At 42.0% G+C, this 23,935-nt stretch overlaps 1 protein-coding gene across 1 annotated transcript in view; it reads left to right on the forward strand.

Moving 5' to 3' along the window:
- adarb2 (adenosine deaminase RNA specific B2 (inactive)) overlaps window positions 1-23,935 on the forward strand; it is a 302,664-nt gene that overhangs the window by 204,345 nt on the left and 74,384 nt on the right. Inside the window, exons 3-4 of the mRNA XM_035999226.1 lie at window positions 16,192-16,278; window positions 17,182-18,134. Of these exons, the coding sequence (XP_035855119.1) occupies window positions 16,203-16,278; window positions 17,182-18,134 (1,029 nt within the window). The 5' untranslated portion in view covers window positions 16,192-16,202. The remainder of the gene's footprint in view (window positions 1-16,191; window positions 16,279-17,181; window positions 18,135-23,935) is intronic.

The following is a 23,935-nucleotide window of genomic DNA, read 5'->3' on the forward strand; positions in this document are numbered from 1 at the left end:
TATTCTCAGAAGGCGAAGCACTGTTACTTCTGCTACTTGGGCGGAGTGATCTGCTCGCAGCACCTGAGAAGCCCCGTGGTGAGGAGCAGAGAGTAACAACGGTGCTTTTCAGGTGTTGCGCTAATCACTCCGCCCAAGTAGCAGTGCTTCGCCTTCTGAGAATACAGTTCCCAGTATGTATACGGTTAGAAGATGGTTGTGTCTAATTTGACCTTGCTATTTGTACACGCTGTGACTATACAAATATGTAAATAGGAAAATGTTGGCGTTATTTTGTCACTTATTGGGAGCAGTAGGCTAGATGGAGCCGGTTACCTCCAGGATCTGTGCTAAGTGAGGCTAGTGGTGTGTGGGTGTGTCAGACAGAGTTACAACACGCATGGAGATGAGAAGGGTATGTATGGACTTATCTAACTCTGGGGGTTACGGTGAATATGCTAAAGTCCCAATAAGTCGGCGTGTTCCTTTAAACATGTCTTTATTTATATATATATATATATATATATATATATATATATATATATATATATATATATATATATATATATGAAAGATTGCGACCTTATTTTTTTCTTTATGTTTGAATTTTGATGTTAGCAAACTTCAGAGAACATAATGTCTCTCCTGGTTTTGCCAATTCATAAAAACCCTCAATTTCCGACTTACAGGAAATAGAATTACAGGAAATAGCTTCTTATGTAGTTTTCAGCTTTTTCTACATGAATTCTGGCAATTTGAAAATGTTTCAAAGTTACTAAGATTGGGCTAAAACAAGCTCCTTAGGAAAATGCAGAAGCGTTTCCCTTTTCAATTTGCGTAAATGTAAAACTGATATTCCTAAGATACTGAGTGCCTTGGAACTCTCCTAGTCCCTTTACAGTCAGTATTACCACAGCGTCTTCCTCCCCTGCAACATTAATGCCATTCTTAAGTAGCAAAGGAAAGTGCTTGTCATCAGATAAAAGTGTTTTTTTCTCCCTGAAAAATAGATTTCAGTGCAAGCACTGAGCCATTTACATTTCACTCAAAAAACCCACTTTTCCTGTCCCCCTTCCAGTCTCCTTTTCCTGTTTCTATTGTATTGTAGATAAAAAAATATATCCTCAAAAACTCTGCATCTCACCCACTGTGTTTATCCAAAGCTCTGTCTACAATACTCTCTTTCTATCTGCAAATAGCAAAGGAGGATCTTCCCAGCAAAGCTATGTGGCTTGCAGGAGACAACTGGTGTTAATGCTAACAACAACTTAGCAGACTGGTGCTTAATTTCCAAGTCTGAATGCATCAGCATCAAGCAGTTCTTTAATTGACTTAGAATCACACTAAATGTTGAGCATAGAATGGGAAAGGGGATAGTATGAGCTGTCAGATTGCATTCATCACCTTCTTTCTTTTCAAAAAAAAAAAAAAAACTGTCTGAGAAACCTGTGAGGTATTTGAGGTAGGGATCCATATATTCCCACAAACGTTCATTTTAGCGTGTAAAAGGTTGTGGCACATGAAAAAACAGTGTTTTAGCAACCCTAACAAAGCATGGCAGGCCTGGAAAGTGGTGTATGTTGTTTTTTTATCTGTGGCATTTCCAAAACCAAATACACAAGAGCAAAATGAAAGGATTAAGCAGTGTGTTCTTCTGCTCCAATGTAAGGAGCAATTGTTAGCATGTCCGGCTAACTAGCTTACTACCTACAGAAGTAACTGATTGTTACAGTACTTGTTGTAGGGTTACATGTTATGTTGAAAAAAAAAGCCTCATTCACAAATACCACTTTAGTGTTTCCCCACTGTGTAAAAGCTGGTCGTGGATGCTGTCAGTTTGTGCTAACATTAGCAACTTGAAACATCCAAAAAAAAGTCTGCAACAGACAGCGATTTTAACCTACTCATTTTGCTAATATTAGCATAATTAGCTACCTAGCTACAGCCAACCTGATCTCACAGAATTCCGTGAAATGAACACGCCCCCTTAACTCAAAATCTGTGGCAGTTTCACAGAATCGCAAAATAGAAGAATTTAAAGCTTTACACGCCATAGCAAGAGTAGCTAAGAGGAACGTGGCTGAGCGAACAGTCAATAATCACTCAGGTTAGGCTACCTGTAGTCTATATTCACGACAGTCCACTTCCGGGATTGCCCCGTTTCCGTTGGAAAATTCTGCCGGATGTCCGTTACCTTTCGTTTAGTTTGTGTTGGAATTTTAAACTCCGGTGGATTTATGAGTTGACCGGTATTTATTAAGATAATTCTAAACCAATTTCTGTAGTTCAAACAACTCGGAATTGAAGTTGAGAACGTCAGTTAAAAAATTGTCTGGTTTAAATCGGGCTCGGGCTCATAATTACAGTTAATGTGTCGGGCCGGGCCAGGCTCGGACGCAACGGGCTCGGGTAGGGTCGGGATTGATTTTTTGGGCCCGATCTAAGCTCTACTATGGACTAGCCAGACCTTCCTCCGCAGTGCTGTGGAGGAAGGTCTGGCAAAGCGAGACTAGGCTGTCTGTGATTATGTCATACAGACAGTTTTAGAATATTCTTATTTTTTAATGGGGGTATGCTTATGTGAGTTTGTGGCACTGTGACACAAATGTAAAGACCCCCACCCCCTACTCTGTCTGCTGTTCTTTTCTCTTCTGCATTCCATTCCTTCCCTCCCTTCTTCCCTTCGTTCCACCAGTCAGATGGCTCCTGTGAGCGAGTCCCAAGCGGCCAGGCTGCCTGAAACTTATGACTAGCCATGTTCTTCAAACATCATGCCGCAACCAAAGCATGGCAGGATGACAGATAGTCCCTTCAATGTATAGTGACAAACAAATTAGTGCAAAGATGCTTCTCGCTGCATACCAGATGTGTTGGGCTCTGTGGTACGGAACAGCCGATGAAAAACTGTCCACGTCCCATCTGTGCTTTGCCGCGACCATCGGTGCAGCAATTTGTGCTGAACAAAGTAGTGCAAACAGCCAGTCTGATTATATGTGTCATAATGTGAGGCATAAAACACTTCTGGGGGAAGATCACACGGAAGCTGGCAGGTTTATTTGGTGAGAGGAGAGGGAGGCTGTTTAGCAGAAAAGGACAGGATGCAGGTGAAATAATGAATGGATAGAAAGAGAGGTGAATAAACAGGATGTAGGGGAATAGGTGAGCTAGCTTATGAAGGTGAAAGAATGAAAAATAGGGGAAATAAAAATGGGAAATGCACTTTCTCTCAGCCCTCGCAACACATAAATTGTAGTTCGTATTAAGTTTCACCAAAAAGAAATCACTCCTTTCAGCAATTTTTCTCCCTATTTTTTCACAACCTCCCCTCCTTAGAGCGTTGCTTTCCAGTTCGAAGCCGCTGCCCTGCATTGAGCTGGTGACTGCAGGGCTGTGACACCAACGGGCCAATTTGTATCTAACCTTACACCTACCGATTGACTCCCACACACTCCAAGATTGGAGACCACATGCGGGGTCACATCATCGTCTGAGCACCATGTCAGCATGGTTGCGTGCTTACTGTCGAGGCAGGCAATAAGCAACACAATGTTTTCTCTGTGCCGAGTGCAGGGCAGGATTTCAGGTCTAAGCACACAAACATGATGAAAGTTGAGAGAACACAGAAAAGAAAGGCTTCACAAGTGAAATCGGAGAACGGCAGCATTTGATATCCGTGCTTTGCATGTGCGCAGATGACAGTGCTGCGCGGCGCCGGGCTGCACTAGGAAGTATAGCTGGCTGACAGAAAGAGGGATCACCGTAGGAGGGAGATGAGCAACAACACACTGAGAGGCAGAGACATTCCTGACCTGCTTAGTGTCATTACACCGCAGACTTATCTCGCTCGCTCTGCCTTGTAAATACACTCGAGTGCTCGTTATCAAACGAGCGAGGTGACAAACCTCATCCAGGTTTGAGTCCTCAGCTTCCTCTGCACGCTTGTAAATGAGTCATTCTCATGGATGGCAGCCTACATTAATATTCTGTTAAGGAGGGAAGCGAGTGCGCATTAAATCCGCCACTTATCAGGTAGCGATCGTGATCTGTGTAGAACTTTGAAGAAGAAAAAAAAAGTCATGCCTCTTTTGCTTTTTAATTGCCGAAAGGTATTCTAGGGGGAAAGATGGCAACAGCATAAGGGATTCTTTTTGCTTATTTCTATTCCTACTTTCCATCTCCAAGCCGCACTGACATTTCAACAAGTTCATTTTTAGGATGCCATGTTGCTTGTGTGTTTCTTTCGCCTTCACTATTTTCATAAAAGGCCTCTACAGCGCTCTCATGTACCATTGTTCACAAGCTACCGTTTTAGCGCTAAAAGCTTTTGCAGTCAAACGCAACGCTGACCAAAGGCAGCATTATTTCTGTTCAATATGCAGGGCAAAAAAAATCACGCAGTGAAAAATTTATATTTTTTCTTACCTAAAAAAAAAACTTTGCACAGTTCAGGCATGAGATACGACATTAAAAAGCTTTTATCATGACAGTTTTCTAAAGTCTTGTGCCTGCATTGAAAGCAAGCGCGGCTCTCAGAGGTGAGTGCCTGAGGAGATGTTAGGCGGCGGTGTGGTCGACAAAGCAGAGCCTCGGTGTGATCATCGCACCGTCCGCGGGGCCTCCGTGACAATCCACAGCCGTCACACACTCTGAGCAGGTTCCTCGATGACACTCAACCATGGCAAGTCGCTCTCAGGAGCATAAGAGTGTACTCTGTGTCTCGCTGTCAAAATGGAATAGCAAAAGAAGAAGAAATAAAGCGAGGGAGAAAGTGGCATCACATTCCCCTGTGCCACAATATGATTAAGCAATTCAGTGTCCACTGAACTTCTGCTTATACACTTCACAGTGGAGTGTCGGATTCTGTGGCCATCTCAGTTTCAGTCGAGTACTGCCTATGAATTCAGAAAGGCTCTGCTACATCTTTTATCATGTTGTATGTAGTAGGACAGCAGGGCCCAGATGTAGTATTTGCAATAAATGGAAATAGAATGCAGCTAAATGAAAAACCATGTGAAGCAGAAAATAGATGAAAGATTGAAATATTCGACGTAAAGCAGCAACATGAATAGGAGAAGATACTGCTCATATACTGTACACTATGTTAGAATATAATGTCTGATTTCTATGTTCTGTACTGTACACTTTGTGGGAGTATTTAACTTGTATTCTCTCAGATCATTTAGAGATAATTCTGCTTGATTACTTCTTGGAAACACAAGTGTTGTGAAATTATCCAACTTACAAAAACAAACGATTTTGGCTTCTCTAACTGGCGCTGAAACCTGGCTTCATTGTTCTTCATTATGGCGTTCTCCATAGCACAAGAAAGCTTCACAAAGCTAGTGCTATAACTGTGACTGCATGACAGCGAGCCGCACAGGACAACAGAGGTATTTTAGAAGTTTTGCTAATATTTATTATTTATTTATTATATGCATTTTGTGCATATGGTAATGTCTTCAGATGTATGATATGCAGGCACACATATTAAGTTGAATCTTATACACTATAAAATCCCTGTTAAGAGTTTGGCATCTTATCTGTTGTGATTATGATTTAAGTTAAGATAGTTAAGATATTATTTGCAAGCAAATCAAATTTAAAGAGAAAATGTGAGATTATAAAGCACAGCAATGTGTGAATTTCAGGGTGTAACACACGTGGCTTCTGACGCGCTTAAATGAAAAGTGATACCTAGATGGAAGCAAGGAATACCAGACGGTAAACACATGAGTGAGACATTTGCCTGAAGGTATCGACACAAATACCACATGTCATCACATACATGTCATGTGAATGATGTGCATTTCTATCCAAAGCTATAGGTGACAACGCTTAACATAACATCTGCTCAAAAAGACAACCCTCCCAATAACACACACACACACAACATGCAAGGTCCGTGTCTACATAAAGACTCTCTGTCCTTGGCACTCATGTCCATGGGAGCAAATGTAAAGCAGATGGCCTGGCTACTTTGTCCTGACTGCTACTAATCAGGTGCTAAATATCCATCCGTCTGTGTTAAAACATCCCCCTACCTCTCTTTTACACCCTCTATCCATCCAGCCTTCGGTACGTCTGCAACAACTCTCACCAATAGAAGCTTAAAAACAAACTGCAACCAAAATTAAAAGCCATGGTTATAATAGTTTATAGTTTTTTATTTTGGGCATCCTGTTAGCTCACCTGGTAGAGCGTGCGCCCCATGTACCAAGGCTCAGTCCGTACCGCAGCAGCCCAGGGTTCGATTCTGACCTGCAGCCCTTTGCTGCATGTCTTACCCCTCTCTCCCCCTTTCCTGTCTACTGCTGTCCCATCGATTAAAGTGCCCATATTATGAAAAAAATCACTTTTTCTGGGATTTGGGGTGTTATTTTGTGTCTCTGGTATCCACACGCATACAAACTTTGAAAAAAAAAAAAACACCCATGCTGTTTTGAGTGAGATACAGGTTTCTGAATGTGTCCTGCCTTCAGTCTCCAGGCAAGCTGTTCAAAATCTGCACGGCTTTCTACGTCACTAGCCGAAACGAGCTGGCTAACCGCAGCTGTTAGCATGCTAGTGCTAGCATGCTAACGCTAGCATGCTACCTCGTTCTCAATGGCAAAACACAGCTACAACACACACAAGTTCACCATAATCTACAAAATAACTACTTACATGTGTGCCTTTGTCTCCCGGCTAATCCTGCCTTGTAACTGACCGAAGTTGGAGAAACAGCCTTTTACTGTCTATGGAAACAGCTAGCTAACATGATCCTTACCTAGCTACTGTGCATGTGTGACTACAAAGAAAGATAGTACAGAAGAAGAGAGGTCTCACTCTGTAGCTGAAACAGAGACCTGAACACAGGGTGAAAAGAGGAGATGCAGCAATGTGCAGTACAACAAAAATATGGTGTTTTTTGATAATTAAACCATGTAAACCTATTCTGGTACAACCTTAAAATACAATTATGAACCTGAAAATGAGCATAATATGGGAGCTTTAAAGGCCAAAATGCCCCCCAAAAAATCTTTTAAAAAACAAACAAAATATTTTAGTTTTGCCTTTTCAATTTCATTTTAGTCTTAGTTAGTTTTCAGAGTGTGTTTGCTAGTTTTAGTTTAGTTTGTTTTTCAGAAAGGTTTAGTTTTTATGTATTTAGTTTTAGTTTTACAGTGTATTTCATTTGTTTTTGTTAGAGCCAGGTATAATGTCTTAGCTCCATATGCATACAAAATGCATGGTTGGAGAATATTAATCTTTGATTAATATTTACGCTACTTTAGTGTCCAATGTGAAGCAATTATGGCACAGCACCATCTCATGTCAAGTCTGTTTAATTTATGTCACGAGAGACTGACAGAAATTCATGCCGTCTCCTTTTTTCAGTGGGGATATATTGTAGCTAAAAGAATTTAACTGAAATGATTCACGTTCCTTTTTTTTTTTTTTTTTTCGTTTTTTTAACCTGGCACTTAATTTTTCTTGAAGGTTTTAGTTTTTCAAAATTTTCACTGCTTATTTTAGTTTTTAGTTTTAGTTTAGTACAATAACCCTTGCTTTCAGCGCAGAAACGCTCACACGTTTGTGTTGACTGATGGGATATACCGGAGCCTTGAAGAAAAACCCACATGCACAGCAGACGCTTTGTTTTTACACCGCAGCAAATATGCATCGAGCTCAACATCAGAGTAAGTGAGATATCACACATCTAACCACATTATAGCCATGTTTGAATATGCTGTGTAAATTGGTCTCATGGCAGTGATTTTGTTTTTGGAGCTAACTTTAGCCTTTGTAGCTAAAAATGTAAACACTAAATACATCTTACCTTTACAGTGCAGTGCAGTCACTGATATAATGTGTGTGTGAATTCCCTTAACTGCATCCACCATGCTCTCACTCACACCTTAGTCTCTCCCACTGAAGACTCGAGAAAAGAGGAATCAAGGAAACAAAACTTTAGAGAAAGACGTGCTTTCCTCTCAGGCATCAGTTTATGCAGGTTTTAACAGCTCTGTGGTGTCTTATGATGCCTAGTTTGTATTCACACATATGTGCTATCCATATAAAAATAAGCACAGTTCCTATTATTGGTACTTTTTCTATGTCCTCCCACATGCCAGTACAAGGATGAATCAGTCTCTGCATGTTTTTCCTTAGAATGAACTGATGGCAAAATGGCAAGATAAAATTATAGCATGCGTGGACTTTATTTTTATTTTTTTATGTAAGCCCCAAATGTATACGTATGTTCACAAGTATGCAGACAAAAGTTGGAGAGGACACTTAGCTCAGTGTCTATTTTTACATTGCCTTTTGCACAGTGTTTAGATGAGCGAAATGACAGGAATAAGGTTTTAAGTGCTGTGGAGAAACAATGTAGCCTCTCATTTAGTGGCTCAGTGGCTTTCAGAAAGACATGGAGAGAGAGAGACAGAGTCAATGATTTCCCCCAGCGCCTGTTTCAATAGTGTCTCCTGTCGCTCACCTGACCCATTGGTTATGCTGAGCCATGGGGAAATCTGATTGGGCTCATTACCCTCTCCTCAGAACTGATAGAGGAAGTGCAAAGAGAGAGAGAGAGAGAGAGACTTCAGCAGCTCATTGTGAATGGACACCATCACCAGTGTTGTCACTATCAGGTGTGTATGGCCATCTGCCAAGGCTCTCCCTATCTAACCTGCCTCTGCCTCCCCGCCTTTGTGTGGCGGAAACAAATGAGCGCGTCTGCGCTCACTGTGTCCTGGTGCAGTGGGGGGATGGACGTATAGCGAGCTGAGACTATTGGCATGCATTGTCTCATCCATTTGGCTGGTGAATGAGAAGTGATAGATGACAGATACCATGAAGGGCATGTAGGGTAACAATGTCCACACATGGTGTCCACACACATGGTGATTGGCGGTACATTTGAGGAACTTTGCATCAGGCTGAGTTTTTTTTTCCTCTCAGCTTTGAAGTGATGCTTTAACAGAGAAGATTGTAAATTCACCTTATTGGTCCAAATTGAATTTTGATATAACGTTTCGTCACTGGGGTGGGGTTATTTACATTTAGAATCTTTACCCAACCTAACGCAAGAAAGTGACACGACAAAATAGAACAAAAAATATATCCTTAACCAATTTATATGAATGAAAATGTTTATTTTCTATGTGGATTCTGGGCTTGTTAATACCATACTATCCTACCTTCTAATGGTTCAGATAACCAGTTTAAAGTGAGGGATTTATTGGATTCACAGCTTGTCATACTTCTCCTCATATGATTTCAAAGGTTAGTTTATTATTTTCTATAGCTATTGACTTTTACACTTTATTTTATTTACAGGTCTGTATTTTTAACAACTTCACAATAAGTTATTTAGACATTTCCTGGAAATACCTATGTAATTTGGTAGTAGTTATAGGTTAAAATAGAGACAGTTTTAAATTGGTACGTTTCCATTTAATTCCAAGTAATTGCTAGTAACCTATAGAGACTTCAAGTCAGTGCACAGTAGGTCAGCTATACATGCTAAACTGTGAGTCTTCTCTACAGCCATACATACAATTAAACTAATACGATGAATAAAGTTCCCAATAATAAACAAATGAATATCTGCTTGGGTTTAAATGGAACCCCAAGGAACCTGTTCTGTCAAGGAAATCTGTATTGACATAGTAACTCCAATATTGAAGACTAAACCTAAAAAATAACCAAATAGACAAAAAACTATTGACCAAATAAACACATGTATATGTATATATGACAACACCATAAGCCCATCATACACCACCACCCCATCATCCCCATCATCTCCCCCCCCCCCAGCACAAAGTTTCTTAGGAGCCCTCTAGAAAGCTCAGGTACTTTCCCCATTTTCTAGTATAGACATCCAATCTGGCAAACTGTTTATATGACATCTTTTCAAACGCCGCCACCCTAGCCATCTCACAAGCCCACTTCTGGATTATGGCACCCCTTCATTCTTCCATCCTCTTAAAAAAATCTGTCTTGCTGTCATTGAAATAGTCTGGACCCAGCTTCTTATCCATCGCGTTTAGGACTGACCCATCTCCCAGAACAAATAGTCCTGGGCTGAATGGAACCTGGGTCCCTGCAATCTGACATAGGTTATCCAAAATTCCTGGACCATATCACAGGACATGAGGTAATTGGCCTTCCTCTGTCTTACATTTCCAACAATTTGGTGTGTCTTTAAGACCAATTCTAAGCAATCTGGAGGGAGTCCAATAGAAGCAATGCATAATCTTGAACTGAATGAGGGCACACTCACATCGCGTGACATAGTTTTAATATTCCTACAGCTTCTGTCCCATTCCTCATCATCCAGTGTAATACTCAGATCCCTTTGGAAATGTCCTTATTAAACTAAGGTCATTGGTTTCATTTCGGACTGATATGCTGATTACTGTCAAGAACAACTTCTTAACACTTTAGAATGTAATCTTTTCTTGGAGTTTAACAACAAACCAGTACTATACTATGATTGTGCTACAGCATCAGACTGTGTGAGCACTCTGCAGTGTATTTTCATTTAAAAGGCTGAAAATATACCGTATCTCTTAGGGAAAATCAATCACACTACATACTGTAAACTAATAACACAAACTGCCTCTGACGTTATACACAGCTCACTCATAAATCAGAGTGAAGTGTGTTGTTTGCCGGCGCTTCATAAACCTATCAAAAAAACGCTCAGAGGTGGCATTTGGAGGATGACCTCCAAACTGCACTGCTTGCCACTGCGCAGTTGATTCAGCATCAGAGTTATTGAAAACATGATGGTATTTTCTACTCAATAGCTACATCCTGAGACATTTGAAATGAACGTCGGACCATTGAAAGTGAGAAGAATTGTTTTGTTGTTACTTTAAAATTATACAGACCTGAGGAGCTTTATACAGAAACGCTCCATTCTGACTGTGAACTTTGTCATAAAAATGCTCTGAATACAAAATAAAAAGGGTCTATTCAGGCTTTTATGCAGCCCAGTGACATGTCCAACAAAGCAGCGAGCATTCAGGATAGTGCATTTAGTTTCCTCTTTATATCATTGGCTTTTTAAAGGGGGGGTGGGGGAGGGTTACAATTGAATTGATTGCCATATACTTTTTCATTCACATTTATGTATCCCATACGATATAAATTGCAATAACTTTGGTAATTGCTGAACTTTTCATTTTCCATCCTTTGTCCAATACTTTGGTTTCTGACCAAAGACCCGCATTTCCATCAGCCTCAGCTGTACTTTTGTTTAGTGGTAATTAGCAAATGTTACCAAGCTAACACGCTAAACTAAAATTGCGAACATGGTAAACATTTACCTGCCTAAAATCAGCATTTGAACTTTGTAAATGTGGACATATTAGCATGCTGACAATAGCATTTACCTCAAAGCAACGCATGCATGCATTATTATGATACTTTTTCTTAGCAAGACCCGCCCTGAGTGGCAGCGGAGTGATCAGGCAGATGCTTGAGGTTCTACATTGACCTCGAGTGGTTGGGGCTAGGATAGCCCATTGGACTGGGGATAGGATATGGACGCCTGGCCAATCCTAGCGCTTGAATGCTAGGCAGGGCGTATCTTGCCAAGGAAAGCAGTGGGATTTATAATAACATGCCTAATCCTCACAGAGCTGCTGGCATGGCTGTAGACTCTTGTGCCTCTTTACATCTGGTATGAACATGTGATTTGTTTCTGGATATGTTTATGACATCTGATGCACAGGCATTTACGCCTGGTGTTAAGAATCATTATCGTTATCTGATTCTGCCCACATTCTGCCCACATTTGTCAACAAACATGGTTTACGGGAAACAATGCATTCACACCTTGCATTAACTTGCTTTCTTCCTTATCTAGATACAGATCACATGTTAATGCCGGGTGTAAATGGGGCCTTAAGGCCCTGACGCACCAAGCCGGCTGTCGGTCCTAGTTAGGCCGATGGTGACTGACCGTCGGCCTACTCTGTGTGGTGTGTCCCGCACTGTCGGCCTTTGCCGGCCGATGGCGTTGGCCACCAGCCAATTCATCCGATTGGCTGTTCAGCTTGGAAACGAGTGAGGAAAACAAACAAACGACTGTGACAGGCACACCCAATGGCAAGGCTCCTTTCCTAATCTCATCTGATCAATCCAATAAGAGCTGTCAAAACTGGTCAAAAATGACGTTTGAATATTCCTTCTCAAAACACACAGGTTCTAAAAATGTTTGCACATTATGTCCATAAGATGGCAAATGTACAACAAGATATACTTCACTTCTTGTGTAGGTATATTTATTCCAACAATAAAAGATCTCTACATACCTACACATTGCAAAATAAGCTAACATTAATAAACTAATATCCTATACCGTAATATTTAATATAGCCTAGCTAAAGACTAAATAGACCGTTCTCTCTCTCTGCACCCTCTGCACCGCTAAACAATAACCCCCTTAGCAAGCAAGCTAGCTTACCAGCCAGCCGGCCAGCCTCTAAATTAGTAAAATGTAACAACTAAACAAAAAATGTTTAATTCACATGCTCTTGTCACATCATAGGAAAGCACCTTGCTATCGCCAAATGAGTGACAATTTAGTTTGGCTAATTTTCGGTAACCAGTGTATGATGAAGGCATGTTGGGTGGGTGAAATTAGCAAGTTAATGTTAGCTAACGAGCCAGCAGCCGGCCGTTCGGTTGCTCCGCTCCCACTGTAGGGAGACTTCTTTGCCGAGAGAACGGATGACAGCCCGGGAGAGGCACAGTCTGGTTAGCCATCTCCCAGTACTGCTATCTTCCCGGCAGTGTGTGAAGCAGAGGGACTGTAGGCTCTGTTCGGTTCTGCCGCTGCTAGAGCAAACGCTGTTCGTTGTGGGTATCATAACGGTATCCGGTTTCCCTTGTTGAATGACGAATAGATTACCGCCGCCTGCTGATACGGAGAGTTATTTCCTCTCTCGCAGGCGCAGAACGTACGTGGTACTTGGCCGTCGGCTGTAGTCTGTGCGGTGTGTTCCAGTGCTAATTTTTGGCCCAGACAAAGGCAAGTGGTAGCATTAGAGCCCACTAAACATACTTAAACTAATTAACAAAGCACTTGGCTTTTGTAGCTCTTACGTGAATGAGCAGGATTTCTGTTGCTTCTCTTCTCAGATCTGTAATCATGTAAGACAGCAGTAAAGGAGATAAATAAAATATCAAACTGCGTGCTTCTGCTTGTGTGCTCTAAACATGTAGATTTGAGCATTAACAGCCAGTTTATTCTCTAAGGAGAATGAACTTGCTTATGCTCATGATAATTTGTACATAGTGTGTGTGTGTATCTGGTCTCACCGAGCTTTGGTATCTCATCGGCTCTTTGACTTGGCAGAGGCTGTTGAGTGGGTGGTTTAGACCTCTCAGGATTCCTCTGCATTATCAAATATACATTACAGGCATTTCAGGCCACAGTGTGAAAGCCTAGCCTCCTGTGTGTTAATTGCCTGTTATTTTAGAAATTGTTCTGTTATTCCATGCTTGATGTGAACAGTTGTCACGCTACAGGAAGGAACCATCGGAAGGAACATTTGTGTACAAATGCAAGAATAAGTTAAGCCAGTAGCCCTAAACAAACCAGACAGCAATGTTTTCTGTAAATAGAGCTTTAGGGGCTTTAAAAACAATATAGACAATTGAAAATTGATTGATTTGAGAGTGTTTTGGATAATGACCCTGTTTGCCGAGGGAGTCATTTAGGGCCAAATTGCTGCTTGTGTTGGGCTTTAGTCCGTAATTAGGTCAGAATGCAAATGCGTGTATTGTGATGTTGGCCCAGGAGGACTAGCACAGTTCCAGCCTCAGTGTTCAGAGTGTAGCCATGTGTGTCAGAGTGACTCATTGAGCCCCTCTAGTGCTGTTGAGCTGCGAGGAGAGGAAGAGTACCCGGGGGCCCAGCTCATTCACAACCTTGCGCTCTTATCAAAACATGTTTATAGCACTGTAATGTGCCCTCCGTTTATGCAGCATTTAGCTCTCTGGACTGCTGCTGCAGGCCTGAATCCTGCTCCAGGACTGTGGTGGAGGGAGGCAGGCAGCGCGGAGGGTGTCTTGACCTCAGGCTCACCCTCGAACCTTCCACACGCCTACAGTACATAAAGTCATTCTACCTCATTTTCTTCCTCTTGCTATTTCCTACTTCATCACCTCCCCTTACTTCTGTCCACCTCTGGTTCCTCCCTCCTGTTGTCTCTCCCTTACCTCACTCTTTTATTGATCATTAGCTGGTGTTGGGAAGAGAGAGGGGGTGTAATTAAGGTGCCAGACTGGTCTGTCAATTGTGCTCAGCGCTGCATGGAGTGCACCAGACCAAGCGATGGCCCTAATAGGGCTTCATACTGTAAACAACACGCACACCTGGACAGCAGCAGGCCCCAGGGAGAAACAGGAGAGCCACTGTCGACAAGTTAGCACTGATAAAGAAAGGAAGTTTATCAGCAAAGTTGTAGTGTGTGTGTGTGTGTGTGTGTGTGTGTGTGTGTGCGTGTGTGCGTTAATGCCTAAATAAAATCCAATCGAACAATATGAAATAGAAATACAATACACATTGTCAAATGTACTTCCTTTTCATGTATGTATTTACTGCGTTCTAATAAACCTATGGTTAAATGAAAAATATTTACCTTTTGCATTTACTAACAGTGATTTGTTTTTCATTGCGACATATATTTTCCATGACAAATCGACACAAATTGAAGAGGTGTATTGCATTTCAGTGTTGTCCATCAGACAGCAGCGTATTAGTTTTAAGGGAGCTTTTTTCCTTTGTTGAGATGGAGATGCATTGCCGATGCCAAAATGGAAAACAATCAACTGTCCAATCATAGCTCGGGGGTGGAACCATGACAGAACTTTGTGTCACTGACACAAGCTGCCATCAGCTAAATAAAAGCAAAACAATTGTATTTTTAATATCTGTATTTTATTAAATTGACACAATACATCCATACAAAAAAGTGAAAAATATATATAACAATGGGCCTCAAGCAAAAACCACTCCCACACCATGTATTGTTGTAAAGCACATAGAAATGATTAAAGAGAATTTTTGGCATTTATTATAATTATAATTTTTTTTTTATAATTTTCTTGTACGTAGAATTTTCTCTTTGTATAATATCTCTGTGACACATGACCGCTTATCTTCTAACTTCATGTTAAATCATTCTTCTCTTTATTTCTGTCACAGTACAGAACTGCTATGAAACATCATTGACAGCTGTTATATGAATATTAGTATTGCATTGCCAGACCTACCTCCACAGCGCTAAAAGGTCTGGCTTCACTACTGATCCATTCTGGGCATTTCTTTAAACCAATCACAATCGTCTTGGGCGATGCTAAGCTCCAGACGCAGCGACGCTGGCTCTGCAAGGAACTTCCTCGGGAAGGAACTTCTTTCGGTGGAACATTTACACCCCGGAAAACGCCACATACAATATCAAATGAAGTTAACTGTTCACACAAGTACAGTAACGTGAGCTATTTAAATTAGCTGGGTACATGGTTAAACGTAATTTGCACTTACCAGTATATCACCGTGTGTATTTTGTCCATAGCAATCCCCAATCGGTCCCAAAACGTCCCAGTTAGATATTAATTGCAGTAAACATATTCTATAAATCTTTACAATCATTCCCTAAAAGAACCGAGTAGGCCTGTCTTGTTACACAATCCAAATTTTACTTTTGGGGCATCTCACGAGCATGCACCTCCCTATGAACAGTTGATATCCATCGGGTGGAAACAAGTGATCTACAACAAGTTTGTCCAGTTAAGAGAGTTTGGTGCATCAGACTTGTGAATGAACACTTGTATGCACAAACTTTACAGCAAAAACATTTTGAGATAGGATAAGAATACATGTGTTTTTGCATGAGGCCCAAAGTATATTGTATTTCATTTCATTTCTTTTTTTTAATTTTTTTTTTAATTGAGGCGTTTTAAATCTTCCAAATGTGTGCAGAGGTTTGTGTTTGCTTCCTGATGTGGACATGTACTGTATGCATTGTGGTCCATGCATGGGCGACAGAGAACCGGTCTTGTGTGCATACTCCTGCTCACTTATGTTCCATCTCTGCCCCCGTGTTGGGCCGACGCTGATCCGTGCCTTTAATCGATAAAACTATCAAAACATCTCTGCCCCTCTGCCCTCTTGTTGACTCTGCGTGTCTCTTGTCTCTCCTCCAGAGAAAGTCAGTATGCTGTCAGCATTGATCGCTCCCTTCAAGTACATAAGCCCTGGGACCAGCAGCACGGAGGACGAGGACAGTTTAAGTAAGCTGCTGCTTCTTTACTTTCTCTCTGTCGGCACGCTGCACTAACTCCCTCAGAGGCAGGCCTAATATGGAAATGATCTATCTGTCACCCACATAATTAATTATTTGGCAAATGGGCTATTTGATTACGCACGGGTGTCAGCTTGTGTGTTAAAATCTGTATTATCTCATAAAAGTGAGCTATGGAATATTCGATTTGAGTGTTTGTGATAAATAAGTCATTAGATTAGCCTGCATACACTATCATGTACAATCTGCCTCAGCCCACCAGTGAATATCAGCACTTAATCCCAGCCTCCCATCCCACCATTAACATTCTTGTGGAAAGATCTGAACACGCTATTTTTGTTCATTTCCCATCAGAAATGCAATATGCCACCGCTTCCCCGTAACTAGGTTTGAAGAGCGTATCACAGCTGTTCAGACTTTGCTCTCAAAGAGGATAGAAGTGTGAAATAAAGCGGGCTACAGACATTTCGTCCTTTCTTGGAATGTCTGCCGCTCGATGTGATCCCCACCCCCATTACAAACAGGATTGATGCTTTGCATTGCCCACAGGGGACCAATGTTTCCCTTTTACGACACAGATTCAGAACCAATTTCAGAGGCAGATTACAAAATGATTTGGCAGAAAACCTTGCCATTTTTAGGGGATTTGTATTTGTATTTTAAAACACTTAAATATGACAGAGCCCTGTATGGTATGAAGTGGGCTTGGCTCAGGGAGTTGATTGTAGATTTGTTCATTACCATTTCATTGTGTATCAAGTGGCTCAATCTTGCCTGGGAGATTTTTCTTGATTCATTTTGTTTAGCCATGTGTCACACAGTTCTCTCTATTTTTTCTCACTTTGACAATTTGCGATTTACTTTGTTCCTGTTTTTGCTGTTTTTATCGCAGGTACCAGCAGTGCTGAGGTAAAGGAAAACCGTAACATTGGTAACTTAGAGGATCGCTCCATAGGGTCTGCAGAGTGCCAGTCGCTTTTCTGCTCCGACTCTGCGAGAAGTGGCAGCTCCGGTCTGAAGAGGAAACGGCCGCTAGAGGAGGAAAACAACGGCCACTTGTGTCAACTCCGCCTGATCTATAAGAAACTGTCCTGGTCTGAGGCACCAAAGAATGCTTTGGTGCAGCTGAATGAGCTCCGGCCGGGCCTGCAGTACCGCATGGTGTCTCAGACGGGCCCTGTCCACGCTCCTGTCTTCTCCATCGCTGTGGAGGTGAACGGGCTGACCTTCGAGGGCACGGGCCCCACAAAGAAGAAAGCGAAGATGAGGGCTGCCGAGCTGGCGCTCAAGTCCTTCGTCCAGTTCCCCAACGCTCCTCAGGCCCACCTGGCCATGGGAAACATCTCAAACCCTTCGGCTGACTTCACCTCGGATCAGGCGGACTTCCCTGACACGCTCTTCAAGGAATTTGAGTCTTCGCCGTGCTCCGATGGCCTCTCGCTCTGCAACGCAGCAGCAGAGAGCGAGCTACTGTCAAGTGAGCTGCTGAGACACGGACGGTTGCTTCGCCATACCTTGGACCTGATGGTGCAGGCTCAGCAGAGGCTAGGTGGGATTGTTCCGGAGCCAGAGGCCGCCAAGAGCCCCGTGGCGTTGCTCAATGAGCTCCGGCCGGGTCTTCGCTATGCCTGCCTCTCGGAGCGAGCTGAAGGCCGGCGGCTGCGTAGCTTTGTGATGGCGGTGCGCGTGGACGGGCAGATATTTGAGGGCTGCGGTCGCAGCAAGAAGTTGGCCAAGACCCAGGCGGCCCAGTGTGCCCTTCAGGCCCTCTTCAACATCAGGACAGCCCCCGAGGGGAGGACAGGCCTCAAAGCCAGCAGGAAGAGCTGTCCTCATTTACCCCAGGTGAGTACTGACACATCCCCGGTGCCTGTCTTCTGCTAAGCTTCTTTGGCAGCTACTCCACTTCCTACAGGGGCCTGTAATGACCAAAACAGCAGGCGTGCAGTGAAAAAGCCAAACACCTTCCAACAAGTAATTAAGGAGGAAAAGGAGATAGGAGCTAAAAAAGAGCAGGGATGGGAGGAGAAATGGTGGTAGCGCTGAGCGAAGATATGTGTAAGCAAGCTTACATTTAGCTTGTTTAAAAAAAATAGTGCACATACCAAAAATACAGATCACAAATATGTGTGCACATGTTCATGCATTTGGGTGTGCTCCGCAAAGCCTGTGCCTCGAATAAACTATATGCGTTTGTTGGTCTATTTAAATAGAAAAGCATGTAAATGCAGCTAATTATTGTCCTTGTTCCTCTGACACACGAGAAATCTGCATCGCCGCCCAAATGAGTTTTTTGAGTCTTGTGTGTTTGCAGAGCTGTAATTGGGAGAGTTTTGTAATTTTGCAAAATCTCCTGTTTCCTCATGTGTGGCATCACAGTGTCTACAAACATTAATTCAATCTGTTGCCCAAAGGAGATAAAAAGCAAAGAGCAAATCGACAAACAAACCACCGAGCCCAATCCCATGCTCATTTACCCAAATATGTAAATAGCAATCAGAGCCAGGAAACTAGTTTTTGAGAAACTTGAGGAAATTGGAGAGCCTAAAGACATAGTGGCTGGATTGGCTGGCACTTGTTGACAGCCATTTTAAACTTAATTTCAGCTGAAGAATTCCATCTAAAGTAAAACTGCCCTAAGTAGATAGTCACACGGATTTTAGTAGAAATAGCTAATATCCAAGCTGTCCAGGTCACGGGCGTATTAGCAGCTGAAAATGAAACTGTAAATTTCCCCTCTACTGTCCTAATACAACAAAAAGGATGTGACTCTTGAAGTCTTGAATGAAAAAAAATAAGCCCATGCAAACACATCCAAAGTGTCCTTTCCCTGAAGTCTTTCTCTAAAGCCTTCTGTCGTCACACACACCACTATATTGTGCTTCTGCGCATCCTTTAGGTTACGTGTCGTATTAACATCCTTTTCCAGCCTTAATAAGCCAAATAAACTGGTGAGAGTGTCCTTCCCCAGAGCACAATATCAACCCAACAAACCTGCACGTTTGCCTGGGAGAAACTTTTCTTTTCTCCCTGCTGCCACGGTGTCTAAAAGGATTTTAAGAGGATTTGCTGCACCCGTTTAGTTCCAGAAAGCACTCGCTTGTGGAATTTCTTGAAAGTCAGCCGTGCTGTCTGCCAGGCTCAAAAAGGCTTTTTTTTCATTGGTAAAGGACAAAATCGCACATGAAATATGTATGTATGCATGCATGTGTGAATAAACATGTGACCAGGCATGTGTTTGTGTGTATGATGTCTGAACTGATGCGTAATGGTAATGCGAAACCCTCCAGCTCACAAAGACTCTCTCTATATGTTTACATGCGAGCCAATCTTCCTGGCAAGGCCAGTGGTTGACTATACGCCAGATGTGAGGCGTAATGTGGTGTGGTTGCCAGCCATAGCCTGTGGGTAATGCAAATGTTGTAGTGGTATGCCAAATGATGTGTGCCATCTTACTCTGTTCTCAATTCCCAGAATTCCCTCTGGCTGTACGTGTTGCGAGATAAAGCTTTGTTGAGAAGATGGCCTTCACAGTATTATATTATCAGCTCATTTCCTGAACTTAAAATTAGGGATGTCCCGATCAGGTTTTTTTGCCCTGAGTCCGAGTCATTTGATTTTGAGTATCTACCGATACCGAGTCCCGATCCGATACTTCTATAATAATTCAACTTTATAATACCTCCAGACCGCAGACATACTCGCACTTTCCGCTTCAAGCTGCTTCCGTGTTCTACTTTGCCGGCATTTAACCAATAGCGTCTCTGCAACAAAGTGATGTCATGCCGCACACGTTGCTGTTTCTGTGTGGAGTCAAAAGGGTCTAACTCTGTGCCACCGCCAATTTGCCTGGTGATGAATGAACCAAATAACACTGCATCTGTTTGAATCGGCAGGCTGTAAAAACGATACGTCAGTGTTGCCAAGAAATTGGGGCGGTTTTGTGTATGTTTGGCTTGGAAATGTAATCCTTATCTGGCAACACTGCTTTAAGTACTAAACCTACATTTCCCATGAAGTCTATGTCGTGATGTGTCATCATTTACGAGCTACGCTGAAACGGAGAAAATGAACGGAACGGCACGAAAACAAACCAGAGGAGCTCAAATGAAATAGTAAAGTTAGTTAGTTAGGGAAAAATAAACAAATGTGGAGATATTTTTCAGGTGTTGAGAAACCAGAAAACCAGGAAGTGAAACAGCGAGAGCATCCAGTCAGTTTACCAAAACACCCCCAATATCGTTTATGTCTCCTCTACAACACCACGGGCAACGAGAGATTCATCTTGGAGGTTGAAAAACATAATACGACATCACAGATCCTTTTCATCAGGACAACGCCAGTAAAGAGAAGGCTTGGAGTTTAATGAGAGGAGTGCTTGGAGTGGAAGGTAGATAACTACTTTAATAAACACGCGATTGTTCTGTAGAGTCGGGCAGCAAGACGCTCCGCTTCTGAGACGCTCCCGGTGTGGTATGGCGTGTGGCGGAGGATGGAACAAAACCAGAACGCAGCCGGAACGCAGCACAGACGTGCCCAGTGGAAAATGGACAATAATATGAGGATATTGCAGTAACTCAACAGAGTGGACGCATAAGGATGAGGAGCAGCATTAGTCCTTGAAACTCGGGCTGAGCTGGAAAGGAAGGCTTGTAACTCCAGAATCTCCCCCCCAATGAAATATTTAAACCCAAAGGAACTGCATGGTGCAGTATTCTGCCTCACATACAATAATACATACAATAATACAGCGAGAGTGACAAGACAAGGATACTAGTGCACATCCACACTTCCTGGAGTAATATAGCCCATACTTTACTAACGTAAGAGTTCATGTTTATGGGAATTTACTTTAAACAATCATAGCAGAAATGAGGCATTGGGCCGCAGTCTGCTTGACATTAAAGAGCTATTAATCTTCTAGCATGGACTTCAATTTTTATTTCTTCATTTAACCTTTATTTATCCAGGGAAATCAAATGAGAATGCATTCTGCAGAGATATCTTGCCTTGCACTGAGATCACTCTACTTATTCAGAGCAGAGAAATACCCAGTACAACCACAGTCATCTACATTAAGCAGCTTTCTTAGTGCTACTAGGAGATACCTGCCATGCTCAACAGCACATCTACAGTATTAGTTTAGGGAAGGGAGATATTCTTAGCTGACCAGGGGATTCAATGTAGCAGCCTTGTGGCCGCCAAGCCAATTTTCTAAGGGGCTGTACAAAAATGATTTGTTTTTCTATTTAAGTTGCGGTAACAAATGTAATCACTGTCTGGATTCTGTTCACAGACAACATGTTTTGATTGAATAAAGTGCTACATGTATGTGCCACACGGACATGGTCACAGTGGATGGAGCCTTTGGTTAATGTTATTTCCTAAACATAACCAAAATAAACTTTAATAATGCTGAAGTTGCTGTGAGCAGATATTGTATTGGGAGATCGGATATTTTGGTTTGGAAAAAACAAAATGCGTCATTAGTGAACATTTAGTAGTAAATTGCTGTTGAACGACAAAAACAGATGAGAAAAGGGTATTTTACAGTAATATTGAATGCACCACGAGGTTTACCAGTTTCAAGTTAACGCAACTTTCAGTTACATCTGTTTTGTTTTTCCCACAACAGCAGTGACCAGTAGCTATTTCATCTTTTTTATATATATAATTAAACTTACAAATATAAAATAAAATAGAAATATGTGGTATGAATACAAAAAAATGTCTCTTTCCCCCTTTTTCTTTGCCCCCCCTCAGTCATTTTTGTACAGTCCCTAACCCTCAAGATTACATTTGCCTTAATCAGTCAGTAGGAAGCTGTTCTTTAATCGCACCTACAGCACTCTAGTTAGCGGAAATGTCCTTGCCCTATTAAAGCCTGCACAGTGAAGTGAGAAAGTGCTGGAGTAATCCTGACATCCATTTTACCAAGTGGAATGATTACCCCACTGTTCAGGCCTTGATTGGCCACTTAATCTCCCCTTGCAGTCACAATGCCACAGTGTTGTTGCCGAGTCAACTGAGCCTGAGACTTGTGTGTAGCAGTAGGAAGGCCCAGTATCAGCAAGTCCATGTGGTAGGGCAGTACGGAGGTCAGTGGTCAGGATGCTGGGATCAATGTCCATTTCAATAGGGAAATGTGCTCAGTGGCAGAGCAGAATGAAAATTGGGGTTAATGGAGGAAAGGTTGAGGAGAGAAAGCAAATAAAAACCAATCCAGCATATTTGTCTCGTACTGTACTGTAGTACAGATTTGAGCTACTTGTACTTTGTCTCTTTCTTTAAGTCTTTTCTTTTCATGCCCCTTTCTACTTCTATTCCACTAAATTTCAGAGAGAAATATTGTACTTTTTACTCCACTACATTAATCTGACAGCTTTAGTTACTGGTTACTTTACAAATTAAGATTTTTGCACACAAAACATATGTAGTTTATAAAATATGATGTTTTATTATAAATTAAACTACCCACAATATACAGGCCTATATACAAGTCCAGCTGAAATGATTTGCTGATTAAACACTTGTTTGACAGTAGATTGACAGAACTGTTTTGATTGTTTCCAGTTTCTAAAATGTGAAGATTTTTCTGCATTGAGTACTTTTACTTTTAATACTTCAAGTACATTTTTCTGATGATACGTACATACTTTTACTTAAGTAAGATATTCAAAGCAGGACTTTTACTTGTGACAGAGTAATTTTACAGGGTGGTGATAGTACTTTTACTTAAGTAAAGGGACTGAAAACTTTTTCCACCACTGAGTCCAAACATGAAACGCAACAGAGTATTTTAATTTTTCATCTTATCAGCTGTAAATAGTCTTTTAGCTTATTGCGCTTCAAAATGAATTGATTTAGTTATCTCGTAATGTGAACCATCACAGATAGAGAAGGATACAGACTGGTCAAGTGGAGTCGTTTCCCTGCCTCCGCCTCGGCAAATTGAATATGATTTCAGAGACGTGAAGGTGACCCCCTGTCAGCCACTGAGCCTCTCGCAGATTGTTTTCTTTGTCTAATCTCTCCCACTTCTAATCTGTCTCAATATAAACAGCTGTGACAGGCTGATCATTAATTAATATTGCCACAACAAATTAGCGACAGCGATCGCCCAGCCAAGCGCCCTCTCTAAGATAGAAATCCACCAAGTGGGTGTGAGAGAGAGAGAGAGAGAGAGAGAGAGAGGGAGAGGGAGAGGGAGAGAGGGTGTGAACAACACATTAGAGAGGAGTTCATTAACAGCTTGGGAGTCCTTGCAGATAGTGTTACACCCTCAGCATGTGGACAGTGATGGTGACAGCTACCACAGCAGACCGTACCCACAGGATCAGCTGTGATTATCACCACAAGTGGTGCAGTGCAAATAGACCGATGACACATCTGCATTCTGATGCGGTCACATAAGATACCCCTTTCAGTTTAAAGTGGCCATATTATGCTCATTTTCAGGTTCATAATTGTATTTTGAGGTTGTACCAGAATAGGTTTACATGGTTTAATTATCAAAAAACGCCATATTTTTGTTGTACTGCACATTGCTGCAGCTCCTCTTTTCACCCTGTGTTCAGGTCTCTGTTTTAGCTACAGAGTGAGACCTCTCACTGCTGTAACATCTTTGTTGGCAGTCGCACATGCGC

Source organism: Sander lucioperca, chromosome 1 (genome assembly GCF_008315115.2).
Source record: "Sander lucioperca isolate FBNREF2018 chromosome 1, SLUC_FBN_1.2, whole genome shotgun sequence".
NCBI classification, from domain to species: domain Eukaryota; kingdom Metazoa; phylum Chordata; class Actinopteri; order Perciformes; family Percidae; genus Sander; species Sander lucioperca.